The following is a 20,279-nucleotide window of genomic DNA, read 5'->3' as shown; positions in this document are numbered from 1 at the left end:
TCACACCACCACCACCCCCAACGTGGATTCTCTGGTGTACAGGAAGAGCCCACTTTGTCCTGAATCTCCTCCCACACTCAGCGCATCCACGCTCCCCACAGGGACGCGCCTCTCGTGATTGTTCAGGTCTCTCTTCCCCGGGAAGCGTTGCTCGCACACAGCACAGGGATACAGGCTCTCTCTGGTGCCAGGTCTCCTCAGGACCGGGCGCCGTTGGGACCTGCACTGACTGATGCAGGTTTTAACAGCCTCAGGAGTCTGCGTGGTGCTGTCCTCTGATCCCTCCGGCAATGCCCTGCGCAGCGGCAGGGTCTCAGGACCTTCCACCTGCTCCTGCTCCTCAGACCTGCTCCTGCAGCCACCCTCCGCAGGAAGGATCCGGACGCGAGTCCTCGGGGAAAGGGAAGCACCAATACGGAGGGAGGCAGGGGAGCCCTGCTGGGGACAGCGTGTGTCTGGGGCAGAGAAAGTGGCCAGGGGCCTGGCGAATAGCCCCATGGGGTGACCCAAGGGGCACAGACCCCAGTCATTGCTGTTGTACTCCAAGTCATCTCTGAACGTTCACCCCACCTCACACATCACTGTGCAAGGAGAGACACACGGGGACACTGAGGCAGGGTGTGCGTGTGACCCAAGGGGGATCCCCTCTTCATGCCTAGGACCTGGCAGGGTGACCAGACAGCAAGTGTGAAAAATCGGGATGGGAGTGGGGGGGTAATAGAAAAAGACCCAAAAATCCGGACTGTCCCTATAATCTGGGGACATCTGGTCACCCTAGCACCTAGTGGCAGCCAGGCTGGCTCTGCACAATGTGCTTTGCTCGCGGAGCGGCTCCCAGCTGGGCAGAGCCAGGGGGAGCGGGTGTGAGGCAAAGTCCCCGGCTCCTGCTCGCAGGGGGGCGGAGAGGAGCCGCTTTGACAGACGCGGCTGACACCCGATCCCCCGGGCCAGTGGGCCAGGGAGTGCAGACCAGCCCGGCTGCTTGAAGCACAGCGGCGGGGGGAAGCGGCTCAGAGCAAGGCGTGCCCTGGGGGGAACCAGCCCAGTCCCAAACGGAACCAAAGGTAACGGGGGGCAAAGGTGTCCCGGGGCAAGGGTGGCTGGTGGGGCTGCAGCTGGGTGGAGAGGGGGAAAGTCCTGCTTAGGGGGGCAGCCACTGAATTATTAAAAGACTACGCAAGTATAAAAACCAGAAAAATTCACTTCATATAAATTCTTTTAATTTATGAGAAACTGGGCGCACCAGAAGATACTAACGTTTTTCATTGCAGTGTATAGTTGAACCCAAATTGTTTGTAACTGTGATTTTGTTAACATTAAATGAGTACACTAGTAGGAAATTGTTTTATTTCACTAACTACATATTCTCTGTTTTCATTTTTTTTTTTAATTTTAAACAGTCAAAAAAGAATATTGCAAAGTGCAAACGTGTAAAAGCCAAAAAAAAAGGGTGGGCGGCCAAAAAATGTTTTGCTTGGGGCAGCAAAACACCTAGAGCCGGCCCTGGCTGGCCCCCAGCTCTGCCCCTTGTTCCAGGTCTGGAGCCTCCATAAACTGTTGGTGGGGAACGGTCAGGGGCCATTGGGTGTGTTCCCGCTCACAGAGTTCTTGTTAAAGAGCACGGGCAGGGACTGACCGGCTGGAGGGAGTGGGCTGCTTCAGGCCGACTTCACCCACAAGCCACAGGAGGACACAGAGCCCAGCCCTCGGGAACGAACTCCCGATTGACCAGACGCACCTGGCCTGAGCTGCTCGTTTTAGGTTTCAGGTTGTGGTCACAGAACCCCCCGCCCCAGCGGGAAGCTGCTGTGATGGGTGCGTCAACAGCCCCTGCCTCCCACTGCCCCACTGCTCTCTGCTCAGACTCCTGGGGGGACAGGGGCTGGGGGTTACCCAGTAGGATCATCAGAGTCTCAGGAAAAATGTGGTTCAGGAGAAACCCCGAAGGAGCCGATAGGAATCAAATGGCGGTTCGGGGTCACAGAGTCTCGGCTCTTCACAGCTCAGCGACAGAAGGAAAATCGCTATTTACCCAGCAGAGCAGTGTCCATGGTTCTCCAGCATCACAGCCCGGTACAGCTCCTCTGCCAGTCTGCCAGCATCTCCCACTCCTCCCGGGAAAATCACCTGGCCCTGCAATCACAAGAGTTCCACGCTCAGCCCCTGCTGCTCCCACCTCCTGCCCCCCAGCCTCAGCAGGAAAGGGGCCTTGTGTGTGAGAGTCGCAGCGATCACACGGCCCAGCAGGGCTAGCCCGGGGGTTTATCCACTCCCTGCAAAGGGCCACCTGAGCTGGGGCTGCTGCAGCCAGTGCCCTGGGTCTTTGTCCATCTGTAACCACAGTCAGGAGCCCGGCTCCAGCTCCCTCCCACGAAGGCTGCGCGTGGAGGCGAGGCTCAGAGCGGCTCTACAAAGACAAGCCCAGACCAGGGATTCCCCCAGCGGGTTGCTGCTCACACCTCCCAGAGAGAAGGAGGGACCCGGTCAGGATAGAACCACTGGGGAATCGCCCCCACCCGTGTCACTGAGAGCAGCAAACCGCCTCAAAGAGGAGACACTGGCAGAGCCTCCATTACTTGCCCTGTTGAGGGGGTTGGCCCCTTTACCTCACTCAGCTCATGCAGTGAGTGTGGACGGGTTAGTGCCCCTCCCCCAGTTCCCTGCACTCACTCAGGCCCGTGGGGTTTGGGGTCCCCACGCTGTGGGAGACATTAAACAGCAGCAAACAGCCTTTGCCCCTCTGCTCCCCCCACCCCTGGGGCACCAGAAGGGTCACTAAGAGACTCCCCCATGGAGCACCATCTCCCCTCCATGCAGGCCCCAGTGGTGAGGGTCACAGCCCCACCGAAGAGACACCTATCCCCGTGACTGCTTAATGCAGGGAGCAGGGGTCTCTGGAGAGGGGCGATGGGCCCCAGAGCCAGTGAGAACAGCCCCTCTGGGGAAAGTTACAGGAAAAACCTTTAATGAAAGGCTACTCTGAAGGGTCAAAGGTCAGGGCCCTGAGCAGGGGCAGCCCCCCCCTTCCATTCCTGGGGCTGGAGGCTTTCCCACAGCGTGAGCACTGCACTCAGCAGGAACCGGGCCTGCCGCATGCACGGCCCGGGGCGGGGCGCTGGCCAGTCATCCCCAGCGAGCACAGGAGCAACGGGGGTCCCAGAAGAGCTTTCCACCCCCTCGGGGGGGGCCCTCATTGCTCCTCCCTGGAGGCTTCACTTCTCCAGCCTCGGGGTCCCACTTCCTCGCAGGCCTAACCCAGAGCTCCCCTCGGCCAGGCCCGACCCCGAATCCTGCCCCGGCCCGGCAGCGCCCAGCCTGGCGTTTCTGGCAGCCCCTCTGCAAGCCAGGCCAGGCCACTAACCCCTTCCTGCCCTGGGGCTCACACACCCCATCACACCCCTCCTCAACCCTGTGACGCAGGTCCTGGGCTCCTTCCTTCACTCCTCCCCCCGTATCCCATCGCCTCCCTGTCCGACACCGTGTTCACCAGCGCCCCAGCTTGCATTGCTTCTTGCCAGCGCCAGGGTGCAGCCCGGCTTCAGTCATGCTAGAAAGAGTGGGAGCCGGGGGCCATCTTTACTAGGGGCAAACATCACATCCAGTTACAAAGACTGAAGAGAAGTGGCAACCATCTTAACCAAGGGCAAGCTGCGCCTTCGCTCCCATTGAGAACAATGGGAGATGGTGGCCATTTTGCATAAGGGCAAAAGTTGACCCGCTCATGCCAGAGAGTGAGCTGAGCTCTCTGTGGGCCTCTCCCCCCAGGAAGGTGGGGGAAGCCTCATCTCACAAGCCTTGGGAACAATCCTGCATTGATCCTAGGGCCTAACAGGATTCAGGGGAGTGGTCTGCCTCCTTCCCATGTCACTTCCCTTTCCCACCCGGAGGGAAACCCCCAGCCCCCCCTCGCACTGAGGGAGTCCCGGCTCAGGGGCTCTATCATGACTGTAGCGCCTCGGCGCAGGAGCCCGTTGTACCAGGTGCTGAACACAAAGTCAGTTCCTGCCGCGCTGGGCTCAGGCTCCTGCTAGGCTGCTGGCCCCGTCAAAGTGAAGCACGTGCTGGGGTTGCCACCTCTGAGATTAAAAACAAAAACCAGACCCATCCTTGCTGATCCTGAGCCCATAACACCGCACAGCTGGCAGTGTGCACTGAGCTGCCGGGCAGAGTTCCCAGCGATGATCCTGGGACAACCTGGCCCCCCGCAGCCCTCTCCTCTCCTCTCCTCTCTTCAGCCACGCCCTCCAAATGTCTCACTCATGTCAGTAGGGCCGCAAATGCTAACGCCTGTCAGTCCACTGCTGCCTTCTCCACAGCTTTGTATGAGCAGAGAAGAAAGGGAGACAATAACTAAACCGTAGGTTAATCCCTGAGTGCCCCCCCAGCGCGCCTCGTGTGTGGGTGTCAGACTGCAAGCTGCCCAGGACGGGGTGCATGGGCCACATCACTGCTACTAAATAACTAACTAACCCAGGAAAGAACATGAAATGTAAGCATGGGTGCTCCGCTTTGCCACTGATGTGTAATGTATAGGTGGTGAGTCTGAGATTTTAAGGCCAGAAGGGACTATTAGAACATGTAGTCTTACCTGCATGGCACAGGCCAGAGAATTTCACCCAGTTACCCCTGTATGGTCTATTTCTCTGTCTAACGTATTCCCCAGTGCTTTGAGGTGATGCACCTGTGCAGGTGGAACTGCTGGACTGTGGCCTTCGATTGTAAACTCCTTGACGCTTGGCTTCCCTTCGGTACTGAACTCAAGCGAGAGCCACCCGGGTTGCTCTCAGTAAATAATGGTAGTGGTTTTAGGAACAAACTTTATTTAAGACTCTTACTGTAGAAAACAAAAAGGTGTGAGGATGTTAATGGTCAGCCTGTGAAATAAACAACGCTCACTGGGTCATCCAGTCATTTAAATCTTTTCTACATTTTCCTTTTATGAAAAGTCAGGCCAAGAGAAACAAAACACAAACATACAGGGGGGACAGCTCTCATCTGACAAACAGTGCCAAATAGATTGTACCTCAAACTGCCCCAGGCAACACAAGTCCATGGCCCAAGAATAGATAGAAGAATTACATTCAAAACAAACTGTTAAAAGAACATTTAAGGTTGCAAAGTCAAAGTCAGGAAATGCCAAAATTAAGGTGTTCCGGCAAACTTAATTCTCTCTCCTCTATGTCCCAGTCAGGCCATTTCCTTCTCCTTGGTTCTAGAAAGGGTCTTATCCGCACAGTATCTGAATGCCTCCACGCTGCCTGGGCACCACGCATGTCACTGAGAGCACAGGGCAGCCTCCCTGCTCTCACTTCTTGCAGCTGGGAGGAACAACACCAGGGAAAGTCCTGCTCGTCCTTTGCACAGCCCTGGGCTGGAGCATGCTCCATGCTCTTGGGGGAGTCTAGGTTGGATATTAGGAAACACTATTTCACTAGGAGGGTGGTGAAGCACTGGAATGCTTTACCTAGGGAGGTGGTGGAATCTCCTTCCTTGGAGGTTTTTAAGGCCCGGCTTGACAAAGCCCTGGCTGGGATGATTTAGTTGGGAATTGGTCCTGCTTTGAGCAGGGGTTTGGATTAGATGACCTCCCGAGGTCCCTTCCAACCCTGATATTCTATGATTCTATGATTCTATGCTCAGAGCAGACAGAATCTTTGAAGAATTTAGCTGCAAGCTCTCAAGTCCCAACTGAGCTTGTGCAGCATTTGATATTTTGGATGCTTATAACTTGGCCAAGTTTGGGTGGTTTTTCAAGGGAACAGCAAAAGGCATATCCTGTGCCAAATTTCGAGTCCCTGCTCCAAAGTATGAAGGCATTAGAGCTTCTCAATGAAAAGGTTATACAAATATTTTAACAAGTGTCTTTTCTTGGAGATGGCTGAACTGTCTCATCTGAAACTTTCCCCAATTGTTCAGCCTGAGGCAAACACTTGGCATGGAAAATGTCAGGCCCCATGGTTAAAGTTTGGCTAAGCTCCAAGCAACTGAACACAGAGCCCAACAATGGACAGTGTTAGGCAAGCTGTACTGTAGGTCAGGGCAGTCTATTTTTTGCCAAGGTCCAAATTTCTTGGTCAAGGTCCAGACGCCAGAGAAAATAATAAAATAAAATAACAACAACAAGTAAATAAAGATTTCGGGCTCCATTCAAAAGCATCTGGCGGTGTGGCTTTGGTTCACGGTCCGCCTGTTGACTACCCCTGCTATAGGCAGTGCGACCAGCTCCACCTATAACAACTGCCGTTTATCTTTACAGAAGGACTTAGGATCAAACCAGGGGTCCATCTAGTCTGGGATGCCGGCTCCAAAAGTATCCGGTGCCTGTTGTTTCAGAAGACAATGCAAGAAACCCCCTAGTGGACAATGATAATCTTGTTTCATTTGATTGGATGATTTAGGTTTCTAACATTTCAGGATCTAATGCCAATAATACTATCCATTTCTGTGTGGATAAAGAAAGTACAAAATAGTTTCAGTCTTCCACCACAAGGGGGTGCAGCAGTATAATTGCAGAGAACGGCGATCATGCAAAACTTAACAGAAAGGGACAGAGAAATCATTAGTTTTTAGTCTATAGATTGAAAGAAAGAAATACAATACTCAGTGTAAAACACAAAACAAAAGACACCAAGTGGGGAAATCTCAGGCCCTTGTCCACATGACAAGGACAACTGTGGATTCTGGAATCATTTCCCAATGTCTCCATCTCACCTGCTCACAACAAATATAGTGGAGTTGTATTCATTCACCAGCTTTTTTCTGCAACACAACCCTGTGTCACTGTTTGTGCACCGGCACCTAACACAACCTGTGTGTGTACCAGTGCATTCTGGGAAAATCTGGGCAGCTATCCCATGGTGCCTCACCATGAGATATTCTTTAGTATTATTTGTATTACAGTAACGCCTACAGGCCCCACATGGTGATCGGGGCCCCATTGTTCTAGGCACTGTGCAAACAGAGAGAGAGAGAGAGAGAGAGAGTGTCCTGCCTAGAAGAGCTTACGGTGTAAACAGACAAGACAAAGGGTGGGAAGGGAAAAGAGCTACCGAGCAGTGAAGGGATTTGCCCTAGGTCATACAGAGCCAGGAAGAAAACGCAGGTCTCCTGACTCCCAGTCCAGTGCCCTATCCACTGGACCAAGAGAGCCGGGAGGATATGCACAGAAGCACCTTTCTAGCTAGGCTTTTATATTGTCCTCATCTTAGTATCTGAGTGACTCCCACTGAGAAAAACAGCAAGGGAGGCAATGCATGCTGGGACATCCTACTGAACGGACAACGGGGAGAAAGCAGGCCCAGCTAACTCAGTGACCAGGCACATTACATTGCAAAAAGCTGCCAGCCAGTAACAGGAAGACAACCATACTGCAGCCTTGCCTGATGGCAGGGGCCAAACTCTCCTGGCTGCCATGTTACTGAATTGTATCCGTGGTTAAATGTGGGCATTAGAGCTGACCATGCCACCAGCTGGTTACACCCCAGCTCAGCATTCAGAGTTGCAGTGTGGACGGTGTTTCAGTCATCTCTCTCTCGAGACCTCTGGAGATCACCCCGCCAGGACAAAGCCCATTATTAATACTTCTAGCCAGCAAACTCTCCTCTCCCTGATCCGCATTCTCTCTAAACTATCTGTGGGTTTTACACCGCCATCCATCACTGTAGGATCCGAGCACATTCATATCCTGCCTCTGTAAAAATAACAGGAGTACTTGTGGCACCTTAGAGACTAACAAATTTATTAGTCTCTAAGGTGCCACAAGTACTCCTGTTATTTTTGCGGATACAGACTAACATGGCTGCTACTCTGAAACCTGTCATCCTGCCTCTGTGTGTATATTAAACAATTTATCTCATTTTCTTTCCCAAGACTCACGTGATTTTCTCAGATTCCTTGTTGCAAAAGAGCCAAAGGAGAACAGCAGCATACAGTTGATACTGGAGTGATATCCAGCCAACTAAATTCCCTACCAACGAGCCACAACCTGGAGAGCAACAGACTTGCAGCAAAGACTAGCAGATAAATTCCTGTAGGAATTCACCTCACATAAAAGACACTCATGCAGAGTCCTACATTAGTTGGCACACTGGGGTACGCTGCACAAAAAGATCTTGTAATGGCCCTGCAATTTCTAATTATAACCTTTGTAGGCATGTTCTCTGCATCACCTTGAAACCAAAAGGGGCAGGTTGAAAACTATAAAGCATTAGCAAGAACACACACAAAAATAATAAATACCGCAGGTCTGGCTGAACCAAAAATACTATTTTTCTTAAAAGTACTCAATGGAACAGCACAGAATTCTCTGCCACTGGAAAATCAGGGAGCAATTAAACTTGTTTCTCTAAATCCACATTAATTTGATGTCAAAAACCTCAGTCTGTATACTAGGCTAGTTACCCCCAGCTGGAAAATCCATTTCTGATTTTAAGCCAAGTACTGCCTGTAGTAAGTAGGAAGAGAGCCTGAGACATAAGCCCTTGTATTAGAGGCCTGGTCTGAGACCTGAGCTGAAGCAGTAGGCAAGCTTTGCTGATATAAAGCAAAGTTAGCAAACGTCAGGCTCTGCCTTCTTGCAAGTTCATAGAATTGGGCACGAACAGGGCTGATATTGCAGAAACACACATTCCTAAGAAGTGCTAGGCACAAAGTGCTCACGCAAACACCCCCTGATATCAAGTGATACCAGAACACCGCGATATCAAGGATGGTACAGACACATCCCCCAAGGAGAACAGGAACACACTGACCCTTCCTAAAAGATAAGGTCAGGATGGCAGTACGTAATAGAGACGTTTTAATTGAACCAACACGTACAAGGTGATGGGTAATAACTAGCGACGTCAGGGGGCAGTGACTAACTATAACAGAGGGGCAGTACTAACTTGTTTGTATCAGGGTATAAAGATGGATCTCAGAGGGAGCATCTTTGTCCAGCTGAGGGGGAATGGAAAGTCCCGCCGCTCACTGAGCTGTGTCTATTGTCACGGGCATATGTGTCTTAATATCCTCGTAGAGTCTGACAGATGCTATTACCATGCTCTGTCGACAATAAACCTGGCCTGGTGCCTTCGTACCTTAACTGATCTTGTGGTCATTGGGCGGTTTGCTCAAGGTCTGCTGTGCCGGCTGTCTGCGGAGAGCTGGGGCAGCACACAAGGAGAACACACACACGCAGCCGAATATCTAACCACACTGCCACATCCACTACAGATTCATTCACAGATTCCAAGAACAGAAGGAACCTAAAGATCAGGGATTGGCAACCTTTGGCATGTGGCATGCCAGGGTAAGCCCCCTGGCGGGCCAGGCTGATTTGTTTACCTGCCGCATCCACAGGTTCGGCCAATTGCAGCTCCCACTGGCTGCGGTTCGCCACTCCAGGCCAATGGGGGCTGCAGGAAGCGGCACGGGCCAAGGGAGCCTTGTCCTTCATTGGAATGCAGTCCATTGGAGTGGTGGAAGGTCAATGCGCAGCGTTTTCCAAGGCTTGGAAAACTGGCAAAGAGTTGCCCGTGCATTCCAGGATTGCCTGTGCCTGCAGAACGTGTGTTTTCCAACGCTGGCCTTCCTGTTAATTGGCTGCGCACAAGACCAACACCAGAGCATGTAAACGTGTGAATGTTTCTTAACAAAAATCAGCAGTAGACATGAAATTCTAATGGGACTTTTTGTGTTTTAGGACGGCTCAGGGATATTATGTAAAAAGTTAAACAAAAGAGTGGGTTTTACACATACGACTGTTTTTGTTGTTAGTAAAGACACTTGACAAAGATAATATATATGTGGGGTAGATTGTGAATCGTTAACAATTAAACATTTACCCGATACAATTTTAATGGTTTAAATGTTTACTTTTTTAAACGCTATTTACATCCCTAATATGTGCAGAGGTCAAGTATTGCTGGAGAGCTCTTTGACTGAGAAACTTTCCATTGGCGCCTGCTGGGTCTCTGAGGATCACAGGGTGTGATCCAGTTACATGTGGTGCATCAAATATATTCTGAAGGAGCTTTACATAAAATCTAGGGCAGGGGTAGTCAATTATTTTTTGTCAAAGTCCAAATTTCTTGGGCAAGGTATAGTCAAGGTCCAGACTTCAGAGAAAATAATAAAAGCCCAACAACAACAACGATAAGTACAGTAGAACCTCAGGGTATGTCTACACTACGAAATTAGGTGAATTTTATAGAAGTTGATTTTTTAGAATTCGATTTTATACAGTCTATTGCGTATGTCCACACTAAGAGCATTAAGTCGGCGAAGTGCGTCCTCACTACCGCGGCTAGCATCGACTCACAGAGCGGTGCACTGTGGATAGCTATCCCACAGTTCCCGCAGTCTCCGCTGCCCATTGGAATTCTGGGTTAACCTCCCAATGCCTGATGGGGCAAAAACTTTGTCGTGGGTGGTTTTGGGTACGTCGTCAGGCCCTCCTCCCGTGAAAGCAACGGCAGACAATTGTTTCGCGTCTTTTTTCGGCGGTCCTGTCCGCCGGACCTGCTCAGCCCGCTGCCTGCCTGGATGATCGGAACCCCAGGCAGGCAGTGGGCTGAGCGCGGCCGGCTCAGCCCGCTGCCGGTCTGGGGCTCCGTCCGCCGGCTCCTGCCAGCCGGGGTCCCACTCAGCTGGCAGACCTCGGTGAGGTTGATCAGGGTGCCTGGGCAGACATGGCTATCCTCCTCTTACAGCACTGAATGGGAGTGACTCCAGGTCATTCTCTTCTTTAAGTTTCGTCTCATGGAGATTCAGTCCTGCCTGGAATATCATGCGAGCTGGAGGCTTCTGCCTCGGGCTGCTCTCCCAGCCGGCAGCACCGCGCGGTCGCACCTACCCCAGCCTGCCCCTTGCTCCCATGGCTCATGAAGTCTGGACAGTAGTAAGGAGCAGTTCAACTTGTGGAATGACAAACCCAGAACGAAGGATTGCACTCTATGGGCCACGTTAAGATTATTTCAGAGTCCTAGAGAGCATTTAGTCCCTATAAAAGGCTTCATGAAAATTTCCCCCCGCCCCTAACAAAAATGTTAATTTATCAGAGCAGCTGAAAGGGTAAGGAACCCAGGACTATAACTTAGAGCGTCCATATTATTTAACTCATAATTGATATAATTCAAAGTAAAATTTCACAGCACAGTCTGTTCTAAGACTAAAAATGCAGGAGGGGGGTCAGAAAAAGGAACAGTGACCTGTTTCCACCTGGTTTCGAACTGGGGACATTTCACGTGTTAGGTGGCCGTGATAACCACTACACTACGGGGCTTCTCTTATTTTGCCACAGACTTTGCCGAATGCACAGGAATGTTTTCTCTAGCTACAGAAGCTACCTAATGCAATGTCTATATCTATGGCCTTCCTGCTCACAAAGCGGTCATGCCCCCACCCAAGGCTGACACAGCGACCTGGCTCAGGCAGGATCGCTAGCGAGGCATGATACTTTTGCCGTTAAGCAAACACAGCAATTCTTTCCTGGCCTCTGCCACTGAATGCCTCCTGTGCCCTATCAGTGCGGGAGGACTGCATGAGCTCGGAAAACATGTCATCGCGAGTGCGTTTTTTTCGCCTTCTAATCTGCGATAACCTCAGGAACGGAGATGATAGGGGGAACTTAGAAACATTCTGGGGGCACTGCATGGTCACCAGTGCTGCTGAGTTCGCCATGCTGGCCAAACAGGAAATGAAATTCAAAAGTTCCCGGGGCTTTTCCTGTGTACCTGGCTAGTGCATCTGAGTTCAAAGTGCTGTCCAGAGCGGTCACAATGGAGCACTCTGGGATAGCTCCTGGAGGCCAATACCGTCGAATTGCATCCACACTACCCCAAATTCGACCCGGCGATGTTGATTTTAGCGCTAATCCCCTCGTCAGGGAGGAGTACAGAAATTGATTTTAAGAGCCCTTTAAGTCGACAAAAATGGCTTCATCGTGTGGACGGATGCAGGGTTAAATCGATCTAACGCTGCTAAATTCGACCTAAACTCGTAGTGTAGACCAGGGCTCAGAGTGATGAGCACCTCCGGAATGGAGGTTGTACGTAACTCTGAAATGTTCGTAACGCTGAACAAAGCGTTATGGTTGTTCCTTCAAAAGTTTACAGTTGAACATTGACTTAATGCAGCTTTGAAACTTTACTATGCAGAAGAAAAATGCTGTCTTTAGCCATTTTAATTTAAATGAAACAAGCACAGAAATAGTTTCCTTACCTTGCCAAATCTTTTTTTTTAAACTTTCCCTTTATATTTGTAGTAGTTTACATTTCATACAGGACTGTCCTGTCTTTGCTTTTGCGGGGAGTAAGGGGGCGGGGTCTCTGCTGCTGCCTCATTGAGTACTTCCTGTTCCAAATGCGCTGTGGGGTTCACCCGTCAGTTCGTAACTCTGAGGTTCTACTGTAAATAAAAAGATTTCGGGGTCCATTCAAAAGCACCCGCAGGTCAGGATTTGGCCCGCGGTCTGGCTATTGACTGCCCTGATCTACAGCGTGGGTTGTAAATAGTTTGTCGGGTTCTTCTTTTTGTTGTTGCAGGAGGCAGGAAATTACATTAAACCCGGACGGCCTCTCACCAACCTTAGACTGTAAGAAAGAACCATTACACTCACTCTTGGGAAGATCTCTGTGTCTAGACATCAGTGGCACAAAACAGGCTCCTGGCTGAGCACCGATTCCACCAGGCAACTCATCACATGGAAAGGAGGGGATTTCAACCCACCTAAGGGCTCGGTCACAAACGGCCGACGGGAGCTGGGAGCCGTTTTGGAAGGGGGCTGTAGATATTTGGGTTGGGTTCACGGATTTTAAACATTTAGGGGGAGTTCTCATACTCGCCTGGGAGCAGGACGCTGCACGGTGGAAACCCAGATGACCACGGAGTGACTGTTCCTTATTCAGACTCTCTCTTCCCCAGCGCCAGATCACCCCAAAATGGCACAATTTACATAGTCAATAGGGGCACCACAGACATCTCGCCCCCTAGGACCACGTTCTGCTCTCACACTAAAGGACGGGGATCTAATGCTAAAGCCAATGGTGGAACTCTGACAGACTTGAACGGGAGCAGCACAGGGCGCCAAGCATGGAGTAACCGCACAGACCGCCGTGACATCACTCTGGATTTCCACAGGTAAAACGAAGTAGAAACAGGCATGAGCCAGATACTGCACCAGGTCTGCCTCGTTTGCTGCTGTTCCGCTCCATGAAGACAATAGGGTTGGAGCCGTGTAACAGTGTCTGGTGCCTGTCCCTCCAGCTGGCTTTTCTAGAGCCGGGGTTCTCACAACAAATGTTTTGGTGGCCTCAGAGTGCAGCCACCAACTCTCGCTGGCGGCCGCTCTCACAATTTTTCCTAAAATACTTAATTAACTTTAGGAAAAACAAATCAATATGCACAGAGACACATCCAGGTCATTGTGATTTATTTATGTAGGGTTTTTTGCAGACTCAATATTAAAAATAACGCACAGTTGTCTCTATTCTTTACTGGACCTAAACAGAATAGAAACGCAAGGTGCTCTGCACGTTCTTGTCTTTTATCTTGTTGTTTCTTTTGTGTTTTTGGTTGCTTTTTTTTAGACTTGCTACAGAGTAAGTCTGTTGTGAGAAGTGCTAACAACAAACATACAAATATCACTTTTCCCAGCAGACTTACTCAGTCCCGGCAAGCCTGGGGACAAATTAAGCCCTGGATGGGGAAGTGGGTAGGAGACAGCGGGGGCCAGTGACGATGGGGCACGGGGGGAGGCAGTGGTGGCCAGGGTGATGGAGGGGGTGAGCTCAGGGTCAGAGCCCGCCACCGCACAGCCAGGGAACAGAGCCTGAAGCCCCATGGCTGGAGCCCGCCACTTAAGGGCTGATGCCTGACCCCACTGCCCCCAGGAAGGTGAGGGACTCACGGGCTGCCTGCTCCTCCAGCTTGTGTGTCTCCAGATGGGGGCAGGGCCCAATCACTACTGACGGCCCCGGAGGTGGGGCCAATGCTTTGCGTCCCCCTCCCCACCCCATCACTGCCCAGGAGGCCATGGCCGCAAGAAAAGCCCCTGGTGGCCGCATTTGAGAAACACGAGACTAGAGCCCCTATTACCGCAGTGATCTGCACTGTCTGGGCCAGGCAGCTCCGCCCGGGGCGAGGCCCTGGTCAGCAGGGAGAGTCACCCATCTAGGAAGCAGGGCTAAGCCATAATGGAGTGTAACACACACAGTGCTGGCTGCCAGAGCCTGGGCCACAAGAACGTACAGGGGAGTCGCATCTTACGCGGGGGTTAGGTTCTCAAGTCAGCGCGTAAGGCGAAAATCGCATCTAGTCAAACGCTCATTGAGTGGAATCGCCCGCACTACAGGTACAGTATTTAAATTGCAACAGAGAGTCCTGTGGCACCTTTAAGACTAACAGATGTATTGGAGCATAAGCTTTCGGGGGTGAATGCCCACTTCGTCGGATGCATGTGACGGAAGTGGGTATTCACCCACAAAAGCTTATGCTCCAATACATCTGTTAGTCTTAAAGGTGCCACAGGACTCTCTGTTGCTTTTTACAGATCCAGACTAACACGGCTACCCCTCTGATACCTGAGTATTTAAATTGTTATTTTTCTCTTTTTGTTTTGTTTTGCCGAGCGCGTATAGTTAAAATCGCGTAAGTTAAATGCACCTGTGATGCGACTCCACTGTAACTTACACTTGCTTGAGATGTCGTGGGGGGGATCAGACCCTGGTGTAAGTGCTGTTGAAACCAATGGGATCTCAGCCCTGGAGGTGCTGCCAGACAACATGTCGGCTGGGGTGGCTTGATCTAGCACCCTCTGCTAGTCCTTTCCCTGCTCCCCGCTCTGCTCAGCTCCCTCAGTTAGCACATCCGCTGACACTGGCTGTGCCTGCACAGAAGGGAATGGAGTGGCTCCTCACTTGCACTGGTGGGAAGAGGAGCAGAACAGGACTCATCACCCACCCCGATTTCCTGACCGGCTCACAGCAGCGCCCCCATGGTGGTTCATTCCTTGCTGGGCTGGGCCGGGCCGGCCACTGGGAGCCGCTGCCCCAGGTGGGTCCTTTGGTGGGCAAGGAGGTTGGACACGTTGCTGAAGCTCTTGCCGCACTGGGCGCAGGGATAGGGGCGCTCGCCCGTGTGCACCCGCTGGTGCTTGGTGAGGTCCTGCTTCTGGCTGAAGCTCTTGTCGCAGTCCGTGCAGGGGTAGGGGCGCTCGCCCGTGTGCACCCGCTGGTGCTTGGTCAGGTCGTGCTTGAGGCTGAAGCTCTTGCCGCAGTAGGTGCAGGGGTAGGGGCGCTCGCCCGTGTGGGTGCGCCAGTGCGTGTACAGATTGGAGACCTGGCTGAAGGCCCGGCCGCAGTCGCTGCAGAGGTAGGGCTTCTCCCCCGTGTGGATGCGCCGGTGCGTCTTGAGCCGCTGGCTCTGCCCGAAGCTCTTGCCGCAGTCGGCGCAGACGTAGGGCCGCTCGCCGGTGTGAATGCGCTGGTGGATGGTCAGCTTCTGCTTGTCCTTGAAGCTCTTGTCGCAGTCGGTGCAGGCGAAGGGCCGCTCGCCCGTGTGGATGCGCTGGTGCCGGACCAGCACCTGCTTCAGGGTGAAGCTGCGCCCGCAGATGTTGCAGGCGAAGGGCCGCTCCCCGGTGTGGATGCGCTGGTGCTTGATGAGGTTGGAGACGTGGCTGAAGCTCTTGCTGCAGTCCGTGCAGGGATAGGGGCGCTCCCCCGAGTGGGTTCTCTGGTGCTTGGTGAGATCCCACTTCCTCCGGAAGCCTTTCCCGCACTCCGGGCACTTGTGGGGTTTCTCCTTCTTGGGAACGCTGCTCTCCTGCGCATCAGGAGGGGGCATCCCATTGGCTCTCGGGGCACACACCGGGCATGGGCTCGGCCCCTCTCCAGTCTCAGGCCCTGACCGCATATTTGGGGAGTTGCTGGAGCACTGGTCACACCCCCGTGTGGCCCCCAGCTCACTCTCTGGTCTCTGAGACCCACACGAGCTCAGGGAGGTTCCTTGCAGCTCAGGGCTCAAGACAGCGCCCTCTTCTGATCCCCGGAGTAACACCCTGTAGGGCTCCAGGGTCTCAGCCCCTTCATCCGGATGCTGCTCCTCAGAACTGCTCCTGACCCTGCCATCTGCTGGGTGGAAAAGAGAGGCCAGAGATTATCCCTCAGGGAAGAGAAAGCACTAATATTCTGGGACCGATCACCCCCACACCCTTTCTTGCACGACACTTCTCCCAGGAGGCACCTGCAGCTCCTGCAGGAAGTGGAGAAGGGCCTGCGATTTCAGCGGGAAATAGACAATGGGCCAAACTCCATTAACTCCAATGCAGTTACCCCAGCGAGGCGCTGGCTCAGTGTGTTCTCATGAAAGTGAGTTTTCTCTTGTCATTGCCCCATAGCTCCCAGTTCTGAACTGCCAGCCCCAGGCAATGGGCGTCTCCAGGGCGCAGGCCTCACCCTGCGCCGCATCCCCCGACAGGCGATTTGTGCCGCATCTCCCAGCATCCGGTGAGTGCAGCAGCCACCGGGAGAACATCACCAACGCTGCAAAGCGCTGAGGGTAAAAGAGCCGGGAAGAGCCCGACCTGCCACGTGTGGGGAGAGTCAGTGAGGGGGTGACCAGAGTGAGTTTCCTGGGGGCCCACCTGCTCCCAGTCAGGGGATTTAGGGAGTGAATCCAGCAAGAGTTTCCCCTAATCTTAACCACCCGAGTATTAAAAATAGCCTCCCCTCAGACCCAGCGCTGGGGGGTGTCTGACCCTGGACAGCAGCGCTGTGACGTTCTGTAAGGGACTGAGGGCGTCAGGCCTGTGGGGAGGAAACTGTGTGTAAGGGGCGGAGATGAAAACACCCATTGACTGGAGGGGCCGGGATTCTGCCCTGGGCGTGCGCCGAGTGTGAACGCCCAGTAGCTGCAGTGAGCGCAATGGAGCGAGTCTGGGTGTTTAGCGGGGCAGCAGAGCATTATCCGGCTCAGCAGCTCCCTTCCCACATCCCACCGCAATATCCCAGAGAGAGCAGAAAACGGGTGGGGAAAGGGCTTGGCCTGGGAGAGGACGGAAGGCCAACAGGCACCTCCTGAGACACAACAAATCCTGCTGGAGGAAGCCCGGGCGGCAGCTGGGACAGAGTCACTGCTCCCAGCTCTTCGCTCTGGAGTCGGCGCGGCTCCCAGGATCACTGCTGCTCACCTCGGCCGATGCTCTCGGGTCTCTCCCATGCCACGGCGCGCTGGAGGATGCTGGCCCAGAACCGGCGCTGCTGCTCCCCGGACCCACTCACGACATCGCCGCCTGATGGGTGGAAAAGAGTATCCAGAAATTGTCTCACAAGCTGCAGCCAAGAGGAAACCGCTCCTAACCACCAGCAGCGGGATGGGGCTGGGACATCCCCCCAGATGGCACGCACAGGCTGGTACCGGCAGCACACAACGCCCAGCTCCTCAGAGCACAGAGGGGTGGTGGCGTCATTTGGGGAGGGTTGGATTGCAGCGAGGAAGCAGAAACAAGGGGCAAAATCTACCCTGCTGTACGCAGGTCCCATTGCATTCAAGGCTTCCCCCAGGCTGATGGTACCCCAGGAAGTCTGTTTCCTTGGCCAATCTCTTGTGAGTCCCTAATGGGTACCAGATATGCCAGGAAGGTGGCCTCGCCCAGTCACACCCACCTGGGAGGACACAGCCTACATCTTCCCCCCACAGCACCTGCGGCAGCATTCCCATGGAGGGGCCCCTATCCGTGGGCTGAGAATAGGACACCGTTGCTGCCCGTACAGACACACTGCTGAGGATGAAGGCTCAGGAGCAGCCTAGCCTCCCCCCAGCCGGAGGCAGGAGCGTCCCGCTGGGGCCGGCGAGCAGGCAGGGAAGAGTCCATGCTGGATGAATGGGATGTCAGATAACCAGACACAGGTCTGCACAGGCCCCCCACCCAGTCAGTGATCAGAGCCCAGTGCCTTTCCCTAACCTCAGCCCCATGTGACCGAGGGACAGAGCCCTCAGCAGCCTGGGATGGGGTCTCTGCCCAGCTCTTCTCTCCGGAGTCCAGACAGCACCGAGGGAGCTGGGCTGGGCGTTACTCACCTCGGCAGGGACTCTCCGGAGGCTCCCACACCATGGAGTCCTGCTGGGGGCTGACCCACGGCTCACAGCACTGCTCCTCCTCCTCTGCTGGAGGGAACATAACCCAGATGCTACGTCCTAGGCCAGGGAAACACTCAGACCGCCCTGCAGTGGGGCCTGACCGAGGCAGCCCCACGTCCCTTCCCCAGCATATGGGTCTTTTCGTCGCCCTGTCAGCACAGTGCTGACGGCTCTGCCTGGGGCGGCCGTGCAGGAGGATGATCCCGCTTGGGAGGAGCAAACACTGGACGTGTCCAGCAGGGCGGCAGGGATGTGGGGTGAAAGAGCCAGCGCCCCTGACTAACAGCCCCCCTCCCCAGGAGAGCCCGAAACAGGAGAGCGTGCCAGGCCAGCTGACAATTCTCACTGAAATTTCACTCCCACAAGGAGACTGAGGGGCGAGGGGCTTGGGACAGGGGAGGGGAGGCAGATGGGACATGCCCAGACATGACACGTGTGCTGGAGGAAGCCAGGCGAGAAAGGGAAGGCAGGGCAGCAGCCTGGGACGGGGTCACTGGACTCTGACCCTTACAGTCCCGTCTAACCATGTGGTTCTACGATTCTGAGTCCAGCGCCTCACTGCAGAGCGAGAGCAGCGCTGAGGGAGCTGGGATTACTGCTACTCACCCGGAGAGGGGCTCTCCCACGCCACAGGGCCCTGCGGGGTGTGGACCCACGGCTCTTCCCCACGCTCCAGCCGATATAAGAGGTCAGGCTTGGGGCCCGGGTAGCCTGTGAGTGGGAAGAGACATGGGGCGGTCAGGGCTTGGTATCATATGAATAGTTTTGTCTTGATTTCAGTGAACAGTTTGTCATCATCCGAACAACCGGTGTAAAACCCCTTAGGAGTGTTCCAGTTCCTGAATGGACATGGACTAAGGGTTTGGCTACACTTGCAGATGTAGAGCGCTGGGAGTTAAACCAGCCCTCAGGGACCGCAGCAGGGAAAACGCTGCTGAGTGTTTACACTGTCAGCTGCAAGTGCTGTGGCGTGGCCAAATTAGCAGCTCTTGCAACGCCACAAAGAGCAGTGCATTGTGATAGCTATCCCAGCATGCCAGTGGCTGCAGCGTGCTTTTCAAATGGGGGGGTGGAGTGTGACAGGGAGTGTGTTGTGTGTATGTGGGGGGAGAGAGAGTGGGGTTTTGGGGGGCTGAGAGCATGTCAGCATGCTGTCTTGTAAGTTCAGACAGCAGCAGACCCCCCACTCACACACACTCACGGCAGCAGCATTCCACACTAAGGCCTTGGCTACACTTGCGGATTCACAGCGCTGCCTCGGCAGCGCTGTGAAGCGCGAGTGTAGTCGCGCTGCCAGCGCTGCGAGAGGTCTCTCGCAGCACTGCAAGTACTCCACCTCTCCGAGGGGAATAGCTTGCAGCGCTGCGAGCGAGCGTGCAGCGCTGCAGGCGCTGATTACACTGGCGCTTTACAGCGCTGCACTCGCTGCGCTCGGGGGGGTGTTTTTTCACACCCCTGAGCGCAGCAAGTGCAGCGCTGTGAATTGCCAGTGTAGCCAAGGCCTAATGGTTGCTTTGTCTTGGAGCAGATAAGCAGCCGGCTGTCAGAAACGGAGCTTTGAAAGGGCATATCCGCATGCCTGCAGCCGATTTCAAAATAATAATAATTAATTAATAATAATAATAATTAATGGAGATATCCCATCTCCTAGAACTGGAAGGGACCTTGAAAGGTCATCGAGTCCAGCCCCCTGCCTTCACTAGCAGGAGCAAGTACTGATTTTGCCCCAGATCCCCAAGTGGCCCCCTCAAGGATTGAACTCACAACCCTGGGTTTAGCAGGCCAATGCTCAAACCACTGAGCTATCCCTCCCCCCATTAAATTAATGGAGATATCCTATCTCCTAGAACTGGAAGGGACCTTGAAAGGTCATTGAGTTGAGTCCAGCCCCCTGCCTTCACTAGCAGGACCAAGCACTGATTTTGCCCCAGATCCCTAAGTGGCCCCCTCAAGGATTGAACTCACAACCCTGGGTTTAGCAGGCCAATGCTCAAACCACTGAGCTATCCCTCCCCCCCAAATATTGTGGCTTAACCACAAACCCTCGCACGGTTGTGAAGTGACTGGCCAGTGAGAGCGATTTGTTTGTCTTGTCCCGGACAAGCAGCCTATTATCTGTTTTTTTGAAACCTCACCTAGGGAGATGACTGTGAAATCTG

General features: G+C 53.6%; 1 protein-coding gene across 1 annotated transcript in view; it reads right to left on the bottom strand.

The window, feature by feature from the left end:
• Positions 1-20,279, bottom strand: part of LOC135873901 (zinc finger protein 420-like) — a 136,297-nt gene that overhangs the window by 7,880 nt on the left and 108,138 nt on the right. The window contains exon 8 of the mRNA XM_065398510.1: positions 15,067-15,786. Within this exon, the coding sequence (XP_065254582.1) occupies positions 15,067-15,786 (720 nt within the window). The remainder of the gene's footprint in view (positions 1-15,066; positions 15,787-20,279) is intronic.

The sequence above is a fragment of the Emys orbicularis genome, chromosome 2 (genome assembly GCF_028017835.1).
Source record: "Emys orbicularis isolate rEmyOrb1 chromosome 2, rEmyOrb1.hap1, whole genome shotgun sequence".
NCBI lineage: Eukaryota > Metazoa > Chordata > Testudines > Emydidae > Emys > Emys orbicularis.
This window is presented reverse-complemented; position numbering and strand designations above follow the sequence as displayed.